The sequence below is a fragment of the Antedon bifida genome, chromosome 10 (genome assembly GCF_963402885.1).
Source record: "Antedon bifida chromosome 10, ecAntBifi1.1, whole genome shotgun sequence".
Classification (NCBI taxonomy): domain Eukaryota; kingdom Metazoa; phylum Echinodermata; class Crinoidea; order Comatulida; family Antedonidae; genus Antedon; species Antedon bifida.
The window spans coordinates 6625615-6648040 of NC_136235.1; the positions used below are offsets into that span (position 1 = coordinate 6625615).

Here is a 22426-nt window from a genome sequence, read left to right on the forward strand (position 1 = left end):
GAGTAGCCATGGCTACGGAAAAACAGAACGTAACAATCATGATAAATTTTAAATCTAAAATCTACAGAAATACCCATACACTTTGTTTTTGTCTTTAATGATTATAAACATTGAATGAAATCTGAAACATAGAAAGTTACCGTAGTATTGTATTTAAGAACGAGTTTATCTCTCTCTCCCCAATGGTTCAGTTTCTTTCATTATACAACTTTGTACTAAATACATGTTTTAAATTTTGAGCACATTAATACAATAAGGGTTGCAAAATAGCCGCTCCGTGTAATTTTCCTCCGGGAGCATAAATAAGTAGAATTTAAATTGTGTAAGGGTTCTATTCTGACAGAAAATCAATACGGTTCTATTTATTTATTGCATTGCATATTTTTCTATTATTTAAAAACTTTCAACTTTTAATTTAAATTTAGTTAAAAGACAAAATAAACTATACTAGACCAATGTTTTGGTTGTTTTAATTAATTGAAAAAAAGAGGAGTAGGAACAATAATTTATAATACAATATATCTTTTAAAAATACTGACTGATTGACTAATTATAAATTAATTTGAAACGATAAATGAGGAGAATGTCATCCCAACCGAGATTCGAACTCGGAACATACTGTTTGATATGCAGATGTTGTAAACACTGGGGCCTTTATGACATTGTTCAAATGTTTTAAATGCCTACTACTTTTCGGAATAGGGTTACTGATCCAGTTTTCCATTCGCTAGATGGCAGACACAACATGAAAAACATTTGACAAAGATAGAATGAAATAATTCTGATACAGGTATTTTTTTTAAAACGCCGCGATGATCCTATCATGGACGGACGCACTACACGTCTTAGCCCTCGCAAGAACATTAAAGACCTCATCAAAATAAATATTACTAATTAAAATCAGGGAAAAATAAAATGTTAAAAATAAAATGATAAAATAAAATAAAATGTTAAAATACTACCCAAATTATCTTTATCAGACATTAAAAGTTCTGAAGGTCTCGGGTTGTTTAATACATTTTAAATCAGTATTATCAAATTGTTTTATCAATATTGTAAATAGCTCTAAATTCTTTTCCTGACCCTATTAATTTAAACCCGAACTATTATCACGTTAGACGTGCTTGCGATTGTTTGTTCTGATGATACCAAAGTTTAATCATCGGTAATCAATATTACTTTTTAAAGTAACAATATAATGAATGTGCATGCGATTGTTATGTTGTGTTGTCATGGGTACTATTAAAGGTAAATCACTATACATATTAGAAGAAAATGTATACATGAATGTGCATGTGATTGTTATGTTGTGTTGGCATGGGTACATCAAAAGTAGATCAATATACATTTTAGAAGAAAAAGTACACATGAATGTGCATGTGATTGTTATGTTGTGTTGCCATGGGTACATCAAAAGTAGATCAATATACATTTTAGAAGAAAAAGTACACATGAATGTGCATGTGATTGTTATGTTGTGTTGCCATGGGTACATCAAAAGTAGATCAATATACATTTTAGAAGAAAAAGTACACATGAATGTGCATGTGATTGTTATGTTATGTGGTCATGGGTACTGAACAACGACGTGCAGCTGCCATTGTAATTTTTTTATTATTGTTGTTCTTTAGTAAAGCTCTGAAAATGTTATTGAGTTTCCTTCTGGCATTATTTCTAATGGTTTGCAAAAGTGTGTGCCATGTCAGCCAAAAAATCAATAAAATTCACGAAATTATATTAAAAATAGTACAAACTAGAAAAGAAATCCTCCACCAAAATAGATGTTCTTCCTTGAGTTCGTAATATTATTAACAGATTAATATAAAATATGAATTCATTAAAAAAAATACATTATGCAAATAAATAAAGTAATTAAACAACGAAACAATCATTAGCCAACTTTTTGTCTTACAGTATGTGGCGTTCACCACTACTTGTATTCATATTTACTTCAAAAGATCAATACATTGTTTCAATAAATCATCCTATTCATTGTTAGGCCTATTCTGATTTCTTCCCATTAAATCTTTCTGCTTCTGCTCTGCTTTAAATCTATTTTGCAATTTGATCAAGAACAATTTAATGAATATAGTATGTTCGTAGAATGTGTTCGTTAAATTTCTTTATGTAATATCCATCTTTTTTTGTAGTTTTCTAATAATTATTATTCAATTTTTTATCAAAAACTTTAAACATATAAATAATATAAATGTAGGCTACTGCAGATGATATTTACTACCCTGCTGTAATGTAGTTGTTTGTAAATTTGTTGTTTTTTTTTTGTGTTTCTTTTTTTAAAGTAGGCCTACGTCCCTATATGGACACACACATGCATAATATACCCGCATATATATCAACACAAAAAATGAAAACAAGATTTGAAATGATGATAAAAATGCTTTTCCTAATCCTGTGTTTAGTTTATGTCTCATGGTTATATTAATTGCTTGTCGAGTAAAGACAACTTTAAAGATTTAACCTCTTAGTAGAGGACCAGCCAATAAGTTCCGTTTATAGAACCAATGTTTGAAAGTGGTTTTGGGATCTTTGATAAATTCTGAACACATTTAGTTTGGGCTCATCACCCGCTACTTCGAGAACTCCGGGGACCCCTAACCCTAACCCAAACCTCCGTTTTCACCAACGCCTAACTGTTCTTTGTGAAAGAGCCTTGCACCAAAAACACCGATTTTAGAGAAGCGCAGCAGACTTCCTTTATGCAACTATCACACATCTGTCACCATTTATGAATCGAGATAATTTTCATTTATACGAACTTTTACATATTGTTTCTATTATTTTGCATTTTAGCTGTTGTAGACTGTTTCTGATCTCGTCGTTGTGCACGGATATTGGCACATCTTTCACAAGTACACGCACGCCGTTGTTTACGGGAAGATACCACATTTCTATCATTCAGGTCACGCTAATGAAGTTTTGATTTGTTTAGTTGCTATTATGTCATTTTTTAGGGGATTACTTTCAGAGTCGATATCAATTACATCATCGGGTGTATAAGTCGTCTTGTTGGAGCTGGAGTTCGACTGTATCTTATTTTAGTCTAATCACGGCGCCTCAGTATTATATTTACTGAATTTGATAGCTTTCTGTAAGAAGTACTATTTATATTCGATGCGAGGTTTTACAACATATTTTTTTAGACCTATAACACCGAAATAGATTCCTATCATTTGATTGGATGATTGTATGTGCATACGCTCCACATAGCACGTTGAATTTCAATTTTTACCTGTTGAAGACCAGAACTACGCGCGACCTCCAACAACAAGAAGAGGCGATCGATCTCCGGTTGACATTTTTCTCGCGAGTGACGATTAAATTACTAAATTACATGGTGATGTAGACTACCTTCTTTTAGATGTCATAACAAAAGAAATTAGGTATCCTAGCCTACCCTATTCCTACGTTTCAATCTCTGTGAATCAAATGTATCACTAGGCCTAGCTCTTCCTTTCAATGTGAATGGAATGACAATAATTCTACTTAGATGTTAGGCCTATATAAAACAATGATGAACGTTTTTATATCGTGTAAAAGTACAAAAAATTTTATTCGGTGAAAGATGAAAGATTATATTTTCACGAAACTTATTTATACTATCTCTTGAAATTATTTATATAATCACACTCACAAGCATTCATTATTTGTAGGCCTATGCTATCACTAAATTTGATAAATAGTTGCGCGTCCCGTCATCCTACATTCTTACGTTCAAACACGGTTTATTGCTTAATAATTTTATTTCAATGTCAGATGTCGTCACATGTCACGTGATTTCCACAACACAATGCGTTGAATTCAGCATAAAAGGGCGTTCTTGCAACGATGTTATCATTAACTAAACTCAGCTTATCAATTGCACACTAGAGAAGGAATTGTACGGTGAGTGTTAAATTATTAATATGTTTATTGTCATATGAAATTTTAAATAATCTATATATAAATTTACGTAAGGGCAAAATTCGGTAAATCGCGCCTTACTTCTATAATTTTTACTCGATGGTATATAAAGTTGGTTCGTACGTTCGGCACTGATTTTAACCACCTGATGTAACCCTGTTTACTAATTAAATTAAGTTAAATAATTAGTTATTGACGATTAAAACGAATTTAGGTTCAACGATTTGCCCAAATAGGGGTGTTTTCCGATCGTGGTATACACTGTCTAATGGATGTCCATCTTAAAAAATACCCGCCACAAAAATGCGAGGAGGCTTCGCATTTCCTATCTCCTCCTACGATAATTGTTTTTAATAGCTGAAAACCGGTTGAACAGCTAGAGTACACCATCATAATGTTGAAGACAGGTCGATGTTCTTAAAAAAATACTATTTTGATAGATTTAATATACGATTATACAAATGTATTGATTTGCGATGAATGGAACATCCCAATCTCTCAGTCTGCCAGAGTTTGGTTTAACACAAGTAGGTAAATTTATGAGCCCTTGGTTTAACACATACGGTAGGTGAATATATGGGCCCTTTGAGAATAAACTTGCAATACTTTGACTATTTTTAGTCCTCATTTGAATCGAACATTTCTTACTGTGAACGTTCGTACTGTTAGATGTAATATAAAAATATATACAGATAAACTTTATTACTGAGATTGTGGATAGGCTCTACTGTTAGATATATAAACACATTATTATATACAAATAAACTTAACAGTTCCTTCTCAACGTTTGTATTAATTAATAACTGCCAATAATATAAACGTCGTAGTGGTGTATCGTGACATGTACTTTAATATTTCAATCGATTATGACAGTGACAGTTTAAACAAAGTATTAAGTCGCAAATGTTTTACTGTATTTAGAGGTATATTATTTATAGGCCTATAAAACATGAAAAAAATATTTCGTTACTGAGTGGATAAAGAATATATTTAAAAATTGTTCCTCTTTGTACCTATCCGCTTTCCCATCCCTCAACCCTAATGTTACATACAAAACACAAATTGGGTTTCTTTAAATGAGTCCAAATCAAAAATTTGGACTCATTTTGTGATAAGTTTCTCCTTCGGAAGTAATTCCCAGGGTGCTAATTTTAGTTGACTACATAAATCATCGTGTCTATTTATTCGTTTCTGTAAACGACAATGTATTATAGTCCTGCGGTACGTACATTTGAAATCGCCAGTTTTGTTACGATGAAATTACTGTGTATTCGAAAACCATCTGTGGGCAGGACCTAGATGGTACGCGAGCGAAGCGAGCGTACCATCTAGGGCTGGTATTCATGAAAGGGGACTATCTTTAGTCCTGGACTATCCTTAGTCCTGGACTATCTAGTCCAGGACTAAGGATAATCCTGGACTATCCTTGATATCGTATTCATGAAACCTGGACTAACTAGTCCTGGATTAAGCCATGGAAAATTACAGCAGCTAGGTGGTCCATGATGTTTCCTTCTAAACTTGTTCTAAACACGCTAGCATTGCATTCGCGTACTACGCGTCCAGGGTATAATTTACCCTGCACAAGTTCAACTAGAGGTCAGATTATAGGTTCTGCACACACAGTACGTGTACACGTGTGACAGATGCCTGATGAATAAATAGTAACATAAAACAACCAATTTTGCCATTAAACCAGAAGCATAAATGAAATTATTGGAAAACAAAGTAAGTCTTGAATATTTCAAGAAGACTCTTGTGTAATTTTATTTGAATTTCATGTAAAGAAATTGAATTTTAAGGCGAACTTCAGGCCTAGCATATGATGATATGCCTAGCTAGCTATAGCCTAGTATAGGCCTAGCCTATTCCTACCCACTATTCTACCTATAGTCCTAGGCCTACACTAATTTCACTAAAAATATGGCCTATTACCTAGGCCTAGGCTAGTTCCAGTAGTAACTACTGTCTACTCTTTTCTTTAGATCTAGACTAGCCTAGGCCCTAGCTAACTACTACTAGCTAGGCCTATATTATATATAGGAGGATTATAGGCAGACTCCTACTACTACTAGGCCTAGTAGTAGTACTACTAATTTTGTCCTTTTTTATGGATGCATCATTTGTTATTAATTGATCTGTTACAGTAGTAGGTTGATTCATAATAATAATAATATGATGATTAAATTAAAAAAAACTAGGCCTAACCTAGCTAGCTGCAACCTTGTCCATATAGTTCCTACTACGTAACTAGAGTAGAGCAATAGCCTGCCTTCTACTAGCTACTGACCAGGGTAGTCTCTCCTGGTAGTAGGCATAACAATAACATATGCATTATTTATTTGAAGATGTGTTTCTAAGATTTACAATGAGATATCACATTTAAATAGTGCACTACCTTATATATAATTATTTCAAATGTTTTATTTATTTTTGTTAAATGGTGAACCTAAACAGCATACAGTATGCATGATGACCATAATTCAAGGGGCCCTCATATAAATTACATAAAACAAACAAATAAATATAGCAAAGCAAACAAAAAACAGAGAAATAAGAAAAACATGTTCAAAAGAAATATTGATTATAAAAGGTAATTTCACTGGAAAATATAAAAAAAACAATAATACAGTAATTATTAATTTCCAATATTTATTGTAAATTACCTTTTTTTTATCTACACAGATTTTCAAGTCAGCAAGGCATCAACATTGTTTAAAGACTGATTAAATTAAATACTGTTATTAGGACTATACTACTATTTTCATTGTTGGAGCTGTGGTTGCAAAAGTATAAACTGCAGAATTGAGAATTGGACATAAATAATTCAAGACAAGTCACATGATGACCATCTTTAAGTAACAAAACTATTTATTTTGATGACAATTGTATATAATATATATTTCAGTCAGGAATTATTTATCTAAATAAAAGTTGGACAGAATGCTGTGATCTGAACATGAATGTACTACAGTAATATGGTATTTGAATTTATTTATTTACTGTTTTTGAATAAACAATAGAGTAATTTAAAAAGTTTCATATGTGGTTTTTATATGGATTTTCTTATTTTCATTTATTACTACACAAGTACAACTTGCTAAAACGTATACAATTGTTTTGATAGTCCTGTTTCTCTCTGCATGATTATTGTGCTCCATCCAGGTTTGTTAGCAATTGTATCTAAAAAAAAAAAATTTAAATAATGTTAAATTACATCCAAACAGCTTTACAACTGAAAGACAGTACAGATAATAGCGGTAGACGATAGACAATTGCTAGCCCTGGCCAATAAAGACTGTAGGCTTACAAGCCTAGATAATTTGTCACAATACTCCACTTCATTTTTGTTTTCAATAATACCTCTTTAACTTGTACTCGAATAATTATGATAAAAATATCCAGAAAATTAAGCCTTCCCCCTATATAACTATAAAGTGGGTGGATCCAGGATTTTTTTATTCAATCCCCCACCCATCTTGTGTAGTTTGCAGGATGCAATTTTTTTAGACAATTTATTAATACATTTTAAATATTTGTCTTTATCTTATTACCTTACTTGACCAACAGCATCATTCCATGTAGCCTAACTAGGACGGCAGTGGAGGAGGCATGTAATATTGACCAGATATATGTGTTCAGCAGTCTAAACCAATAGAAAAATAAATGAAATTAAACTATATTATCTAAAAAAATATTGAAACTAATACTAGCCTAGGCCTATTTACATTTATTATGCCAAATTAAAATTAATTCAACAGGTTGTATATAAATTGTTTTATTTTTATCTTATTAATACCTTACCTGACCAACAGCAGCATTCCATGTAACTTGGACGGTAGTGGAGGCATATAATATTCACCAAACATTTGTTCAGCTGTCTAAACCAATACTAATAGAAAAATAAATAAATGATATTAAAATATATACAGTATCTAATATTTACTACTATTAGCCTAGGCCTATTGCATTTATTATGCCAAATTAAAATTACTTCAACAGGACGTCCTATGTAAATTGATCCAATATTTTGAAAATACCTAACACTGCATTCCAGTCTAGGCCTAGACAAGGCATACTAAGTAATACAAGGTATGCCTACAATAGGCTAAGACTACTGTTTACGGACTACCTGATGTAGGGCCTTGCAATGCCCATCGACTTAGCCAATGGCAGAGTCTAGAGAGGCCTAGTTAATTAGTAGTAGGCCTAGGCTACTAGCCTAGGTACTCTAGCTAGCTAGGCTTACTAAAATACTAGACTTCGGCCTAGCTAGCTAGGCTATATCCATCTATCATCATTTTTAACAAAAATTATAATATGTAAAATATATTACAAATTAAGATATATAGAGTGATTTACATCTTTAAAATAAGTTAAATGTGCGCTTAATGAAGAACAAATCATTTTAACACTAGCAGTATAGGGTGGTTGCTAGGCAATATCGCCCTAAGCAAGCGCTGTCAGAATTGAAACTGTGGGCCTAGCTTTTGGGCCTAGATTAAACACACTAAATTAACTTACTAAATATAATTTTTCACGCCAGTTTTTTTTACCTTCTAAAGTACTTTATTATATTAAATATACGTTATATTTACTAATTTGATACAAATAAAAATGATTAATAATATTTTGTTTCTTAAATATGGTTTTAAAGTTGTCACACTTGTAACCTACCTTACCTCAGGCCGCCATTTTTTTTTCGAGCTATTCTTGAGATAGTCCAGGACTAACTTTCTTAAACCTACCCCTGGGTGGACTATCTTTTGCCGGTTTTAGTCCAGGTTTAGTCCAGGTTTAGTCCCCTTTCATGAATACCATTTCAAAATAGTCCAGGACTAAATCCAGAGATAGTCCAGGACTAAAGTTAGTCCCCTTTCATGAATACCAGCCTAGGTCATCTAGGTTATTTAATTAATGTAGTCAAACAACCGTCGTGTATATGTTAAAGGTCAGGTGCGAGCAAAAAATTTCTATTGATCATACATTCCAATAATTATCTATCTATAGTTTCCCCTATGTTTCATAATTTTTGGGATTTTATTTGTGTTACACGAGCTTGTTGAAAAAAGTGGGGGGATAGTTCAAATTACACAGTAAAATCTCTATTCTTTTGTACACAAATTTTGTAAATAGAGAGGCATTTTAAAAAGCTATGAAAACTAAACGGTGTGGTAAAAAATGTTATCAGATGACTAAATATAGGTAATATAACTTGAATTTTACATTTCTGGTATTTTTATTCAACTTCAGATTTTTATTTTCATGTTATAGCAAAAATTATCCACCGTATATCCACCATCTTTTTTCACCTTCTAGGGAGTCACCAGACATGTTATTACATTAGGTTAACTACCTAACTACTGAAAAAAAGTATTCCTGGTTTTTATGGCAGAATATTGCCAAATTTTGTATTTGACCATATTAAGGGAAATTCATATTTTTTCGTCTTGATTTCTGTTACAAATATTTGATTTATGTACAATTAACCAGATATTATATTTAAAATTCATGCCTGTACCTGAGCTTTAAGTTCTGTTAATGTCTGCATATCAAGCAGAAAATTCCGGTCTCGAATCTAGGCTTTGTCTGCTTTTCTCATTTTATTCAACTGTTTGAAAATTATTTAATTATTCGTTAATTATAGATCATTGTAGATGGCGCAATACAAACACAGAGACAACTTGGTTACTGCTTAATTTTAATGCGTTGACCTGATATGATCTTCAACGATTAACTGCAATAGTAATCAACAACATAAGATAAAGGGGCTAGACCAGAACTAGGCCTAGGCTAGCATAAACATAAACATATCAAAACATGTAAACTCAATCAAAGGGGTACAGATATTTACCGTACAGTTGAATGTCCCTGACATGGACAACTACATTGATTATTCATTAATGTTTAATAGCTTCTATGTGATTGTTTTATACTGCAAATAATTAGTTTAGCCAACATCAACATGCTTACATGGGCGCAGCCATATTAATTTCCCTTGACCACCCTTTCCAATTAGAGGGCGACAAACACAAAATAATAAAGACAGTTGGCATTAACACCCACCCCCAATTGCGAAACTATAAGCAATTCAACAACACAAATGCCAAAGAGAAACAATAAAAATGTTCTTAATTCTCAACAAGTATGCAAAGTTTAGCAACTGGTCTCTCCAGCACTGATGATTTTGTTCTAACGCGACATGACCGTACGTCTCCCTTCTTGTCTTTAAATAACGTTTCAACTATCGCCATCAGCCAATGATTTCGGGGAGCTGATTTATCAACAATTAACACAACATCTCCAACTGTCACATTTCTTCTTTGTCTCTGCCATTTCACTCTTTCCCGGAGAGTTACTAAGTACTCTTTCCTCCATCTGCACCAAAAGACAACCACCAGGTGCTTAACATGTCTCCATCGTTTTCTGGCGTATGTATCCGTGGTGACAAACACGCCTGAAAATTCTGCCTCTCGGGTTTATAAGCATGTTTGGTGTCAATGGCAACATATCTTTCGGATCAGTAGAGGTTGTCGTCAATGGCCTATTATTTAGGATATTTTCTACCTCACAAAATAATGTAGATAGCGCTTCATAATCCGATGGACGTCCCTCATCTTTCATAAGGCCATAGAGTATCTTTCTAATCGTTCGTATCATCCTCTCCCAAACCCCACCGAAGTGGGATGCCGCTGGTGGATTAAAGGTCCAATCCACTCCAATGTTAACAAGAACATTCTTGATTTTTGATTGGTCGACCTTTTCTAGCATCTCTCTCAGTTCCTTTTCTGCACCTACTAAATTCGTTCCATTATTTGATCTTATACTTTTCACTGGGCCTCTTCTGGTGATGAACCTTCTGATAGCGTTGATACAGGAACCAGTTTCTAAGCTATGAGCTACCTTAAGATGAACTGCTCTTGACGACATGCTGGTGAACATCACCCCATATCTTTTAACTACTTCTGACCTGCTTCTTTTGACCAAAAATGGACCAAAATAATCTACACCAACGTGTTCAAATGGTGCTCCTTCTGCTTGCACTCGGTTTACGGACAAATCTGCCATTATTTGCTCGCACGGCTTTGCCTGATATTATCTACAGGTAATACACTCCCTAGTGATCCTTTTCGCTAACAAATTGGCTCCAAACACCCAATACCGTTCTCGGAGTTTTGCAATGATGGCATTTTTCCCGAGATGGCCGACTACCTTATGTACCTCTCTCACAATCATTTCTGTTATGCGGGAACTCTTCGGCAAAAACACTGGGTGTCTACTGTCATACGGCATGTCGGCTCTATCGATTCTGCCACCAACTCTGAGGACCCCATCTTCTCCTAAAATGGGGTTGAATTTAAACAATAAACTGTTCCTCTTCACCTTGCTTCTGGATATCACATATCTCTCTTTCAAACGCACTTGATTGAACATTCTTAAGGATCACGTCCTCTGCATTCTTTAAAAGCCCCACTGTCAGTTCGCCAGATTCATAACTTCCATACTTATGGCATCCATTTGAATCGGAACTTGTTTTCTTTCGATTCATCAGAAATTTCTGTTTTGCTATCAGAACCCAAGCCATTACTCTTTTCATCTTTTTCCAAGTCGAAATTGTACAAAATCTGTCCATTATCTAATCGTTGTCGACCTGTGCAGCACAGCTTGTCTTCTCCTCAGAGTCTTTGACATCCGTATCTACTAGAACGTCAAATACCTTGCCCGTTTATTAGCAATATACCTGAGAACAGCAGTGCTGTCTGTCCAATACACGGTCTTGTCGATAACCAAGTCCAACTCACTCGTCACAAGATGCGTCATTTTGACCGATAAGGCAGCTGCGGACAATTCTAATCTTGGAATTGTTATCTTTTTCAACGGCGCAACTCTTGCTTTAGCAAACACAAGTGATACATTTACTCGTTCTTTCTCATCGATAGATTTTAGGTAGATTGCTATTCCATACGCCGACTCACTAGCGTCGCTAAAGGCATGTAACTCTCTACGTGTAACCTTTCCAAATTTATCCGGTACATAGCACCTGTTTATCTTAATTCTCTTCAATTCCTTTACGTTCTGTATCCATTGGTTCCACTTTTTCAATGACCTTTCGTCTGGTCTGTCATCCCAACCTGCTTTCATTCTGCACATCTCCTGTAGAATCATTTTTGCCGATATTATCAATGGTGCGATCAATCCTAGCGGGTCATAAATCGAACTGACTACTGACAGCATAATCCTACGTGTGGGTTTGTCTTCCTTTAAGGTGTACTATGAAACATAAACTGATCATCCTCTGGATTCCACAAAACACCTAATGTCCGTTAAGTCCTTTGCTCTATCATTCATAGGAATTTCCTGCAGAACTTCTCTCCGATTGCTCGTCCATTTAGTAAGATTAAATCCTCCTCCTGTACACACAATTGTTAATTCTTTAACCAACTTCATTGCTTCTTCAACTGTTTTGACGGACTTCATAACATCGTCCATGTAAAAGTCTTTTTTTACTGTCTCCACTGCTTGGCAGCTTACACCGTTGATATTTTCTACAGCCGTTTTGTTCAATGCATAAATAGCGCAAGACGGGGAAGATCCTGCACCAAACAGATGCACAGTCATCCTGTATACTTTAGGCTGTTCGTTGAAGTTCCCGTTAGGCCACCATAAAAACCTCATTAGATCCCGTTGTTCTACTGGTACCTTTACTTGGTAGAACATTGTTCGAATGTCTCTTGTGAAGGCCACTGCATATTGTCGAAAGCGCATTAAGACTCCTTGTAAGCCATTCATGAGATTGGGCCCAGTCAACAGCATGTCATTCAATGAAGTTCCCATATACTTTGCTGCGCAGTCGAAGACAACTCGAATATTTTTCTTTTGTGGGTGGTACACACCATGGTGAGGTATGTACCACATATTTCCATTAGGTGTCGATTCATCAGATATTTCCTCGGCATATCCATTACTAATTACATCTTCCATGAACCTTACATACTCTTCTTTGAACACATGTTTTTTTTCCATTTTCTTCTGCAGGCCTTTTAGTCGATTTTTTTTTTCTTTTATGTGGGATCATCCCACTTTTATTTCAAACAAACATCATATAAAAAAACAGTAATATAATTATATTTACGCAATTGATAATATTGATTGATGAGATGTGCAATCTGTATTATTCACCATAGTTATTTTTTATTTTTTATACATGTCATCATCAATGCATTTCATTTCTTTTATAATCATATATATAAATTATACTTATATTCTTGGTACATACATTATCAATTAACAAAATATTTTTCTCTTTTTAACAATTTTTATCTTTTTAATTCTTACTTTTGCTTGAAAATAAATGCTACTTAAAATGCGTATTTTATCTTTAATTAATTTTTATACATGTTAACGTTAATGCTAATGTTAATTTTTTTCTTTTCTAATCTTATATACCTTTCTTTATACCTGCGTTATCATTTAACATAATAAATAACATCATAAATACAAATATGATGCGTTTTTATCTTTAATTAGTTTTTATACATGTCGTCATTAATACATTTCCTTTCTTTTATAATCTTAGGCCTATACATTAACTATACTTATTTATGTTTTTTTATACATACATTATCAATTAACAAAAATGAATTTCTTTTTAATTCTTTGCTTGAGAATAATTACAAATTAAAAAGTGTTTTTATCTTTAATTAGACCGTTTTGGTATTGCTTTCAAATTAGAGTTGTAATATAGAAGGATAATAATAGAAGAAGAATATAATAATAGAAGGGTGTAATATTTTTCTTTGAAATAATGCAGCAAAATAAAAGTTTAAAGTCGATTTTTTTGCTATCTGTATGTTATCTGGAAGACGCACCTTTGGATATCGTAGCGGTAGGTCGAGTTGACAGCGACCGTCTATTTTCTTACAAGAATCTTCCATGATATCGATAAATGTCCTATCTTCAGTTGACCATTCCCTTTTATCATCTATTTTACGTTCCGGAAAGTCAAAGTTCAAGCTTTCGATGTAGATCTTTTCCAAATTGGTAAAATTACTGTTACTTGTGTTCCCCGATTTCATAACTCCCTACGCTACCCATCCAAGCGGAGTTTTAGTAGCATAGGGACTGCCTGGAGGTCCGGTCCTTACTTCGTTAGGGGCATATGCCGCTGGAACATTATTCCCGATCAAAATGTCAATGTTTTCGTTAATCTTAGGTAAGTATATTCCCTTGAGATGCTCCCAACTCTCTACATCTTTGCTTGAAGGAATCTGCCATTGTTTAACTGGTAGACTGGGCTTGGTGTATAATGTGGGTAACTTTCGGTACAGAAAGACACATTGCTTCCTGAGTCTAAGAATGCATTACACTTAACGGTGTTGGATCCCCACCTCACTTGGACTGGTACAATAGGTAGAGTACATGACCCGTAACTCAGTGCACTCGCTGTTTATGTCTGCTCTGTAGGAACTACCTCTTGACTTACTGGTTGCTTGATACAGTAGGTGATTCGTTTCTAGCGAAGTCATGCAGTATCGTATGATGTTTCCGCTTGCACACCTGACATCTCATCGAATGATCACACTTATATGACATGTGCCCTGGGTGAAGACAGTTAAAATAAACTCTTCTACTACTCAACTGCTGTTTTTTTTCTGCAAGACTAACATTTTTCAAACCTTCACAGTCTTCAGTTTTGTGTGCACCATCACAACCCACACATGTTTTATTTGGGGCTTCGTAAATGTCGGCTGCTGCGGCTGCAACCTTCTCATCCCCGGAATTAATCTCCTTCCCCCAAACTGGATCGTTTGCCTTTGTAGCTTCTATATCTATGTAATCTACCAAGTCAAAAAACCTTACCGGCTTCGTCTTCTGTTGCAGATCATATACAATCTTTCTCCAGCGGTCACTCATGTAACCTGGAAGTTTCTGCAGAATTCCTTTCAAGTTTTCAGAATACTCTAAAACACCCATTCCTCCGATGCTTCTAGTAGCTGCTCTACATTTTTTTAGAAATATGGCAAAGGCGTCCAACTCTTTGGGGTCATCTGCTCTAATATATTGCCAAGATAGAACCCTTTTGACGTATTCATTAGCAATAGCCTCTGCATTGCCATATTTTCGTTTTAGTTCCTTTATTGCTGCAGGATAGTCGACTTTAGCCTCTAAAAATGAGTATCCCGAAACTATTCGACCCGCTTCACCGACGGTGTACTGCTCCAGATATGCCATTTTCTGATCATCTGAGCATATTTCATCGATCTTTAACTTGAATTGTATCATAAATGTATTAAATTGCAAACAATCGCCTTCAAATGTCTTAATCTCAAGCTTAGGTTTCCTGAATTCAATAAGAACTTCTCCCAAATCTTTTTTCTTTGATGAATTAGTGCTACCACTACTACTGCTACTACTGCTTTGTGATAACCTTTCATTCCGTGCATGCCTGCTTCCTAAGTTTATTGGTCTGTTTATTTCTTCATCATCTTCCAAGGTTTGACTTAAATCTCCTTCCTTCTCAAGCTCATCCAACAGGCTTTCTCTAGCTTCTGCCTTTGCAACCTCTGTAGCGATAGCACTTCTCTCTCTTTGCTGCTGGAGTTCAATCTCTAAAATTTTTATCTTCTTCTCAGTTTCCTGAAATTTCGTCAGTTCATCACTCTTTCTTCTAAACTCTTCAAGCCGCTTTGCCTTTTTGGCTTTTCTTGCTGCAGATCCCACACTTCTTAAGGATGATGCCTTAGAACACTTTGTTGAACCAACATTCTGAACTTCGGCTCTCGTCAAAAACCATTGTTCGACTTCTACTTTTCTATATTCTATAAAGTCTGTCTTTTCTCTATACCAATTTTCCTCATGTTCCTTTAAGGCCTCTTTATTGAGTGTGTCACAATACTCTTCGTTGGCATGATAAAACTTCTCATACCATGTCATCCATGTGGCATGGAGTGTTCTTACCTCCTTGACAGGTGGATCCTCAGGTCCTCAGATTCTTTCCGAAGGTTCATTTACGCTGTCCCAAGTGCCTTGAATTTCACTTCTTGCTGTAACTCCAGCCCTTTTTCCGTTGGTCGCTTATCTCTACTAGTAGACATCTTGTTGAGTAAACGTTTCTCAGTTGTACGTTAATGACAATGTAGATGCCGCAATACAAACACAGAGACAACTTGGTTACTGCTTAATTTTAATGCGTTGACCTGATATGATCTTCAACGATTAACTGCAATAGTAATCAACAACATAAGATAAAGGGGCTAGACCAGAACTAGGCCTAGGCTAGCATAAACATAAACATATCAAAACATGTAAACTCAATCAAAGGGGTACAGATATTTACCGTACAGTTGAATGTCCCTGACATGGACAACTACATTGATTATTCATTAATGTTTAATAGCTTCTATGTGATTGTTTTATACTGCAAATAATTAGTTTAGCCAACATCAACATGCTTACATGGGCGCAGCCATATTAATTTCCCTTGACCACCTTTTCCAATTAGAGGGCGACAAACACAAAATAATAAAGACAGTTGTCATTAACAATCATGTTTAAAAAGTATTTGATATTGTTTCAACACTGGCCCAACATATTGCAAACAGTATAAATACAAATATACTCATAAAACAATGACATTATTTATTACCTCAACATCGTAAACAAAATTAGGTGATGTGTGGTTGGTGCCCCCATAATAATTATATAATAGTCGGTCCTGTAAACACGGTTTATTAAACAAATTTGTCGTTTTGGTTCACCATGACTGAATTATTCAAATTGAAATTAAAGTACTGGGAGTTTTTCTATATATAAATAAAACAAGTTTATAATGTGACTGGCTGTAAACATGTTGGGGTGCTCTTGAATATATTTTATTTTCAATTAGAAATGTTACTTTTCTTTTCAAAAAAGACATTTTCAAAACATTCTTTTTATATGTATTACTCATGTCAATAAAGTGATTAGTCAAACTTGATTGTTTGATCAATATATAATAATATTTGGTAATGTTTGTGAAGTATCCGAGATAGGAACTTGCTAGATGACCGTTTCATAATGAAAGCCTGTCAGAATGTCTTACCAGATTTTCTTTTGGAGAAAATAAATATTATAATCAATTATATAAAAAAATGAAAGAGTCATATTAAGAAGTCATATTAAATGAAATAACAATATTTTTTTTTAGTTTGAAATAGAACATTTTGCTAGTGGACCCTGATTATATTTCAGAAGGTGGTTCAATACAGATGCATTGTTCCTCTGACAAAAATAATTCTTAAAAATGTTTTTCTTGAATATGCCATTTTATTGTCACATTGTTATTCAATTTAAAGCAAGATATAGTCAAGTTAGGTGCCAGCCAATGTGTTTTTGATTTCATTTAACCATTTATTTTTAAAATTATATATTATAGTTTGTTTTTTTTTTCGGTTTTTGGAGGACAATACATCTTTAATTAGTTTGGATACACTATAGCAAATACTTTGTTTCATTTTAGTTAGTTTGGTTTGAGGAAGATGAAGGTCGCTTGATGCTCTACTCTCATACGAATGAATTTTAGATTAAACAAAATTACAAAAACGATTTGAGCAGTTTAGAATTAATATTAATATATATTTATATATGTTCATAGACGAAAATACATTGTTGGGGTTTGTTGATATCGTGCACAATGAGGAGTTAAAGTTTAGAAAAAGGATATTTGAATGGGACATTCAGTACCAGAAATCATCCGAACCGCTTTCTTTTGAAGGACGTGTATTTTATTTATATTTGAAGAATAATTGTTGGCCAAAACAATTTGCAGTAGCTAAAAAATGAGTGGGTAAAAAGGAAAAAAAACGTTAAAGTGTGCCAATATTCCGTCAATTACGGTAGAACACATAGACATTTGGTTTGCTTAACATGAGGAATTATTTGATCACCAATCAGAATTGTATGAGACTCCTCTATGTTTTTGGTGACGAAATCCAAACAGTTGCAATTGTTTAGGTTTATTGAAAGTGTATTTACATTAAATTAATTATTTATGTTCGTTAATTGTTGGTTTAAAATATGAAAATGGATCCAAATTCCCTCTAGGCAACTACCACCCGGACAACTATCCGCTAAGACAACTACCCCCTAGAACAACAAATGGACAACCACACATCTAGAATAATTAATCTCATGACACCTAATCATGTCTTTTTTACTAATAAATTACATATCAATTTTATAATGATCTTGTAAAACTTAACGAACTTCAAAAGAAAAGAGAAGTAATTTTGAATAAATCTTTCGAATCGTATAATTTGCGAATTCGTCAGTTATATGACAATAAACGAGAATCGCTCCAAATTATTTAAAAACATATTTCAATTTTGAAAAAAAGGAGTTGGCTTACTTTATTCTTGCGTGACATGAAAATGCCATATAGAAAAGAGGAACTTTAATTGGACTTTAGTTAATTTAGGTAATTTGATTAACAACCCTTCCCACGCCAGAGAAATAGGACAATAAACGATTTTGGGACCTGAAGCATAATTATACCATGGCGGTATATTATACCCATGATGTGTTTATGTCTAAAATTTATACTTATTTAATTTTATTCTAATTCTACAGCAAAGAACCTCCTAATTTTACTTTAGATTTTTAAAAAAGCCAACAATATTAATAAATTTATTTAGACCCTCATTATGTATTAGCTTTCCTAATGATAACATGGCTAACTGTGTCAAAATTCGGTTTTTTTTAATTCAAGGTGTGTCATACATATAATATCATGGTTTGTCCTAGAAGTTTATTTTTAATTGAATATCGCTACAGTTAATACAAAATATATTTTGAGGTTTGGTGTTGTAAAGTTTTGATTTGATGTTTTTATTCGTGTCCATTTTAATTGTTATTTTATATAACTGTTCACTCATAAACCAAAATTGGCTGGTCTTGTAATTTAAACAAAAGTACGTCGATATTAGACCGGTAGAATTTATTAATAACTTAACGTCAAATATTGTAAAATGCATAGTGTGGTACACCGCCCATGTACTTCCCTCCTCACACACAATTATTTACAATTTGCACCAAAAGAAGCAGCCTGTTGCTTGATTTTGTTTTTACCGCCTGGTCTAATTCTTCCATAAATGGAGTGTTTTATTTCATTGTTTACGTTACTATCAATTTGTTTTACTGTTTCTTTAAAGCTGTTTACTTTAATGTTCACTGTATTGGTTTGAGTAACAACCTGATTATGTTTGTCATCTACAGTATGATAGTCATAATCGAGTTAGTAAGAAAATGTTGTATTTAGTCGAATTAAGAATCTCTGAAAAGCAGTTTTTTCCACTACGCTAGTTAGTGTATCGCACTCCAATAACTCGATCACTATTTGCCTGACCAGATGTGCCTCTGCATCCTTAGCGGGAAGTTCAACAGTGGATTCAGCCATTCCGGTGTATGTTGTGACTATAGAATCACTTAAATAAAATTAAAAAACGATGCACAAAAGAAATATAAGTTATACTTAGCCGAAATAAGCAGTAAATAATCAAAATAGAGATATTTAAGGAGACTGAAATCCACTAGATCATGGTATTTGACGAAGCAATTTAAACGATGTTCCTGGTACTAACTCAAATAACAGTGTGTAACCTAAATATAAATTAATATCTTTTTTCTTTATTCTTTTTCAAATAGTGCACATCATTGGAGCAGGAAAAGTTAAGCTTCTACTAGGTGTTCTTATTAGGGTGCTGAACACTGATGAAACCGGAATAAACTATACTAACTATAATAAGATAAAATGGCCTGCAATAATGATAAACCAGAACAAATAAAAGAAACTATTAAGCAGAATTCAACGCTTATTGAAGATGGTCCACCACCTGTATATGCTCTAAATTTGAAAGAAGTTGTGAGAAATGAAGTACATCAGGTCCACAAAATGGAGTTTGGAGATGGTAACAATGACATAAACAGACAAACAACCGATAAAGTAATTATGGTTGTAGGTGCAACAGGAGCAGGGAAATCAACTTTTATAAATGGGTTGATCAATTATGTAGTTGGTGTAAAATGGGAGGATCCTTATCGCTTCAAGTTGGTTCATGAAACAACCCATACTACACAGGCAAGTTCACAGACATCTTCCATAACTTCTTACACAATCCATCACCAAAAGGGTTTCCAGGTTCCCTATACTCTGACCATTATTGATACTCCTGGATTTGGTGACACATCGGGTATCAGTCGAGATAAAGATATAATCAAGCAAATGCACAGCTTCTTTTCTACTGAAGGTATAGCTGGTATCGACCACATAGATGCTGTAGAATTTGTGGTTCAATCTTCATTACCAAGACTCACGCCAACCCAGAAATATATTTTTCAATCAATTTTGTCAATATTTGGGAATGACATTAAGGATAATATTATTATTCTAGCCACTTTTGCAGATAGCCAAGGTAAACCACCAGTTATGGCTGCTATCGATGCAGCTGAGGTCCCATATAAAGTCATGTTGAAATTCAACAATTCTGCTTTATTTGTTAACAATAGTTGTGCGGTGGAGGATACAGATGAAGATGACGATGAAGATGATAATGGAATTCAGGGTTTGCAGTGGAAAATGGCTACAAAAAGTTATAAACGGTTCTTTAAAGAGCTGGAAGTAATTGAGCCTAAAAGCTTACTGCTAACCAAGGAAGTGTTAGGCGAGCGCAGCCAAGTGGAAGCCGACATCGCTGGTTTACAGCGTACATTCAAAACAACAGAAATTAAACTTAGTCAACTGAACAAGGAAACAGACTTGCTGAAGGAACAAAAGGACAAAGTCGAAGCGAATAAAAATTATCAGTACACAGTACAAGAGGAGAAAGTTGTTAAAAAAAGAGTTGATGAAAACGTCACCAACTGTACGAAATGTAAGGTAACATGTCACTACCCTTGTCTTGTACAATTCCGATTGTTATATTTGTGTAAGGCTATGTCGTGGTATGGTTACTGTCGAATTTGCCCCGGTGAATGTAGCTCGACAAAGCATGAGAATACGAATATTAAATTTGAGCATGAAACACGTACTGTCACAAAAGACTTAATAGATATAAAGAAGCGTTACGAAGCTGCATTAGGTGCAAAAGTGACTACTGAGCAAATGGTTGAGGAACATAAACAAGAATGTAATCATTTACAGTTTCGAGTTCTGGAACTGACTGAAAGTATTAGAAAAAGTGTCAATCGTCTTCGGGAGATTTCTCTTACTAAAAACCCAATGTCATCAGTTGATTACATTAATCTTCAACTCGAAACTGAAGAGAAAGAAAATGGAGTATCAGACAAGTACAAACAGCTAAAGGAATTAAAAGAGCAGGTTGAATTGCTGGAGAGTGTTCAAAGAGATGATTGTGATATGTTAAAACAGTACAAAAAACAGTTAGGCAAAGATGAAAAAGGTAATATAATTACATTCAAGAGGTGGATAGAGTCGTCAAGGAGAAAGTAATAATCGCAAATGCCACTTTAACATCTTTCAGATATAAAGCATATGTTTGACCAAGTACATTTCTATCGTATTGACACCACAGCTTAAATTGTAGTATATTTAGCCTACATCCATTTATTTTTGGAATGTGCACAGAAATACACAACCTATTCAATTGTTTGTGTAATAATACAAACTAAAACATATTGTAATCACCAAGTATTTGCCTGATCTTGGTCCAACTGGAAGGTTTCCTTAACATGTCTGGGATTAATTCGATTTCGCTTGCGTTGGGAGGACTTTTAAAAGTTTTCCTTTACCTCAATATCGTCTTCTGGTAAGATGTATCTGGTTGATTTCAAATTGCTAAAGTTTTAAGAAAGCTGGCCAATGACACCACATCTCACAATCTTTCAGTTTATCGGCATCATACCACTTGGATGTAATGTCAGCGGGATTATTTTCACTGTTTCTGTAGTGATTATTTACACGTAGGCTATGTATGTAAAATATCTAGTAATTATTGAATAGAAATCTAACGCCCGCTGCCTCCGCGCGGCAGTCAGTACAAGAAGTTAGTGTGTAACGTTAATTATTAACACTAGCTTCGCTTCGCTCGCTCCCCCTCTAGGAAGTGTAGACGATGGTTCTCGGAATGATAATGACTCGGGTAAAAAGTTTTAGAAGGACATTCTGGCCTGGACGATTTCGATCGGTTACCATTATTTAAATGCTTGTGATGTTCGTAAAACTAAACCTACTCACTAACCTCTTTCACAGTGTCTTAGATGATTAATAGAGTTTTACGTATAGTGTTTATTGTAGATATGAAAAGTGGTAAGAATAACAAATGCTTGGTAAATTGTAGATAACAGTCCGATGAAATCTACTAAAAATAGTTTTATTGGGTAATAAAATAATACAATATTGTGTGTTTTTTTTGGGGGGGGGGGGGGGTTGGCGATAATTATTGTAATTGATGTTTTTATTGAGGAGGTGTTCCGGGAGTTTATTCAAATAAATACCATCCTAATTGGTGTA

At 34.1% G+C, this 22426-nt stretch overlaps 4 protein-coding genes across 4 annotated transcripts in view; 1 reads left to right on the top strand and 3 right to left on the bottom strand.

The window, feature by feature from the left end:
* The window catches only part of LOC144853629 (uncharacterized), an 85036-nt gene that overhangs the window by 61025 nt on the left and 1585 nt on the right, over positions 1-22426 (bottom strand). The window lies entirely within an intron of this gene.
* The window catches only part of LOC144853631 (BLOC-1-related complex subunit 8-like), a 224095-nt gene that overhangs the window by 17019 nt on the left and 184650 nt on the right, over positions 1-22426 (bottom strand). The window lies entirely within an intron of this gene.
* LOC144854611 (uncharacterized) lies at positions 11623-12087 on the bottom strand. The gene has a single exon (XM_078712547.1). It carries the CDS (start codon positions 12085-12087, stop codon positions 11623-11625), a length of 465 nt encoding a protein of 154 aa, XP_078568673.1.
* Positions 19709-21406, top strand: LOC144854613 (uncharacterized). The gene has a single exon (XM_078712548.1). The coding sequence runs from the start codon at positions 19709-19711 to the stop codon at positions 21404-21406; it is 1698 nt and encodes a 565-aa protein (XP_078568674.1).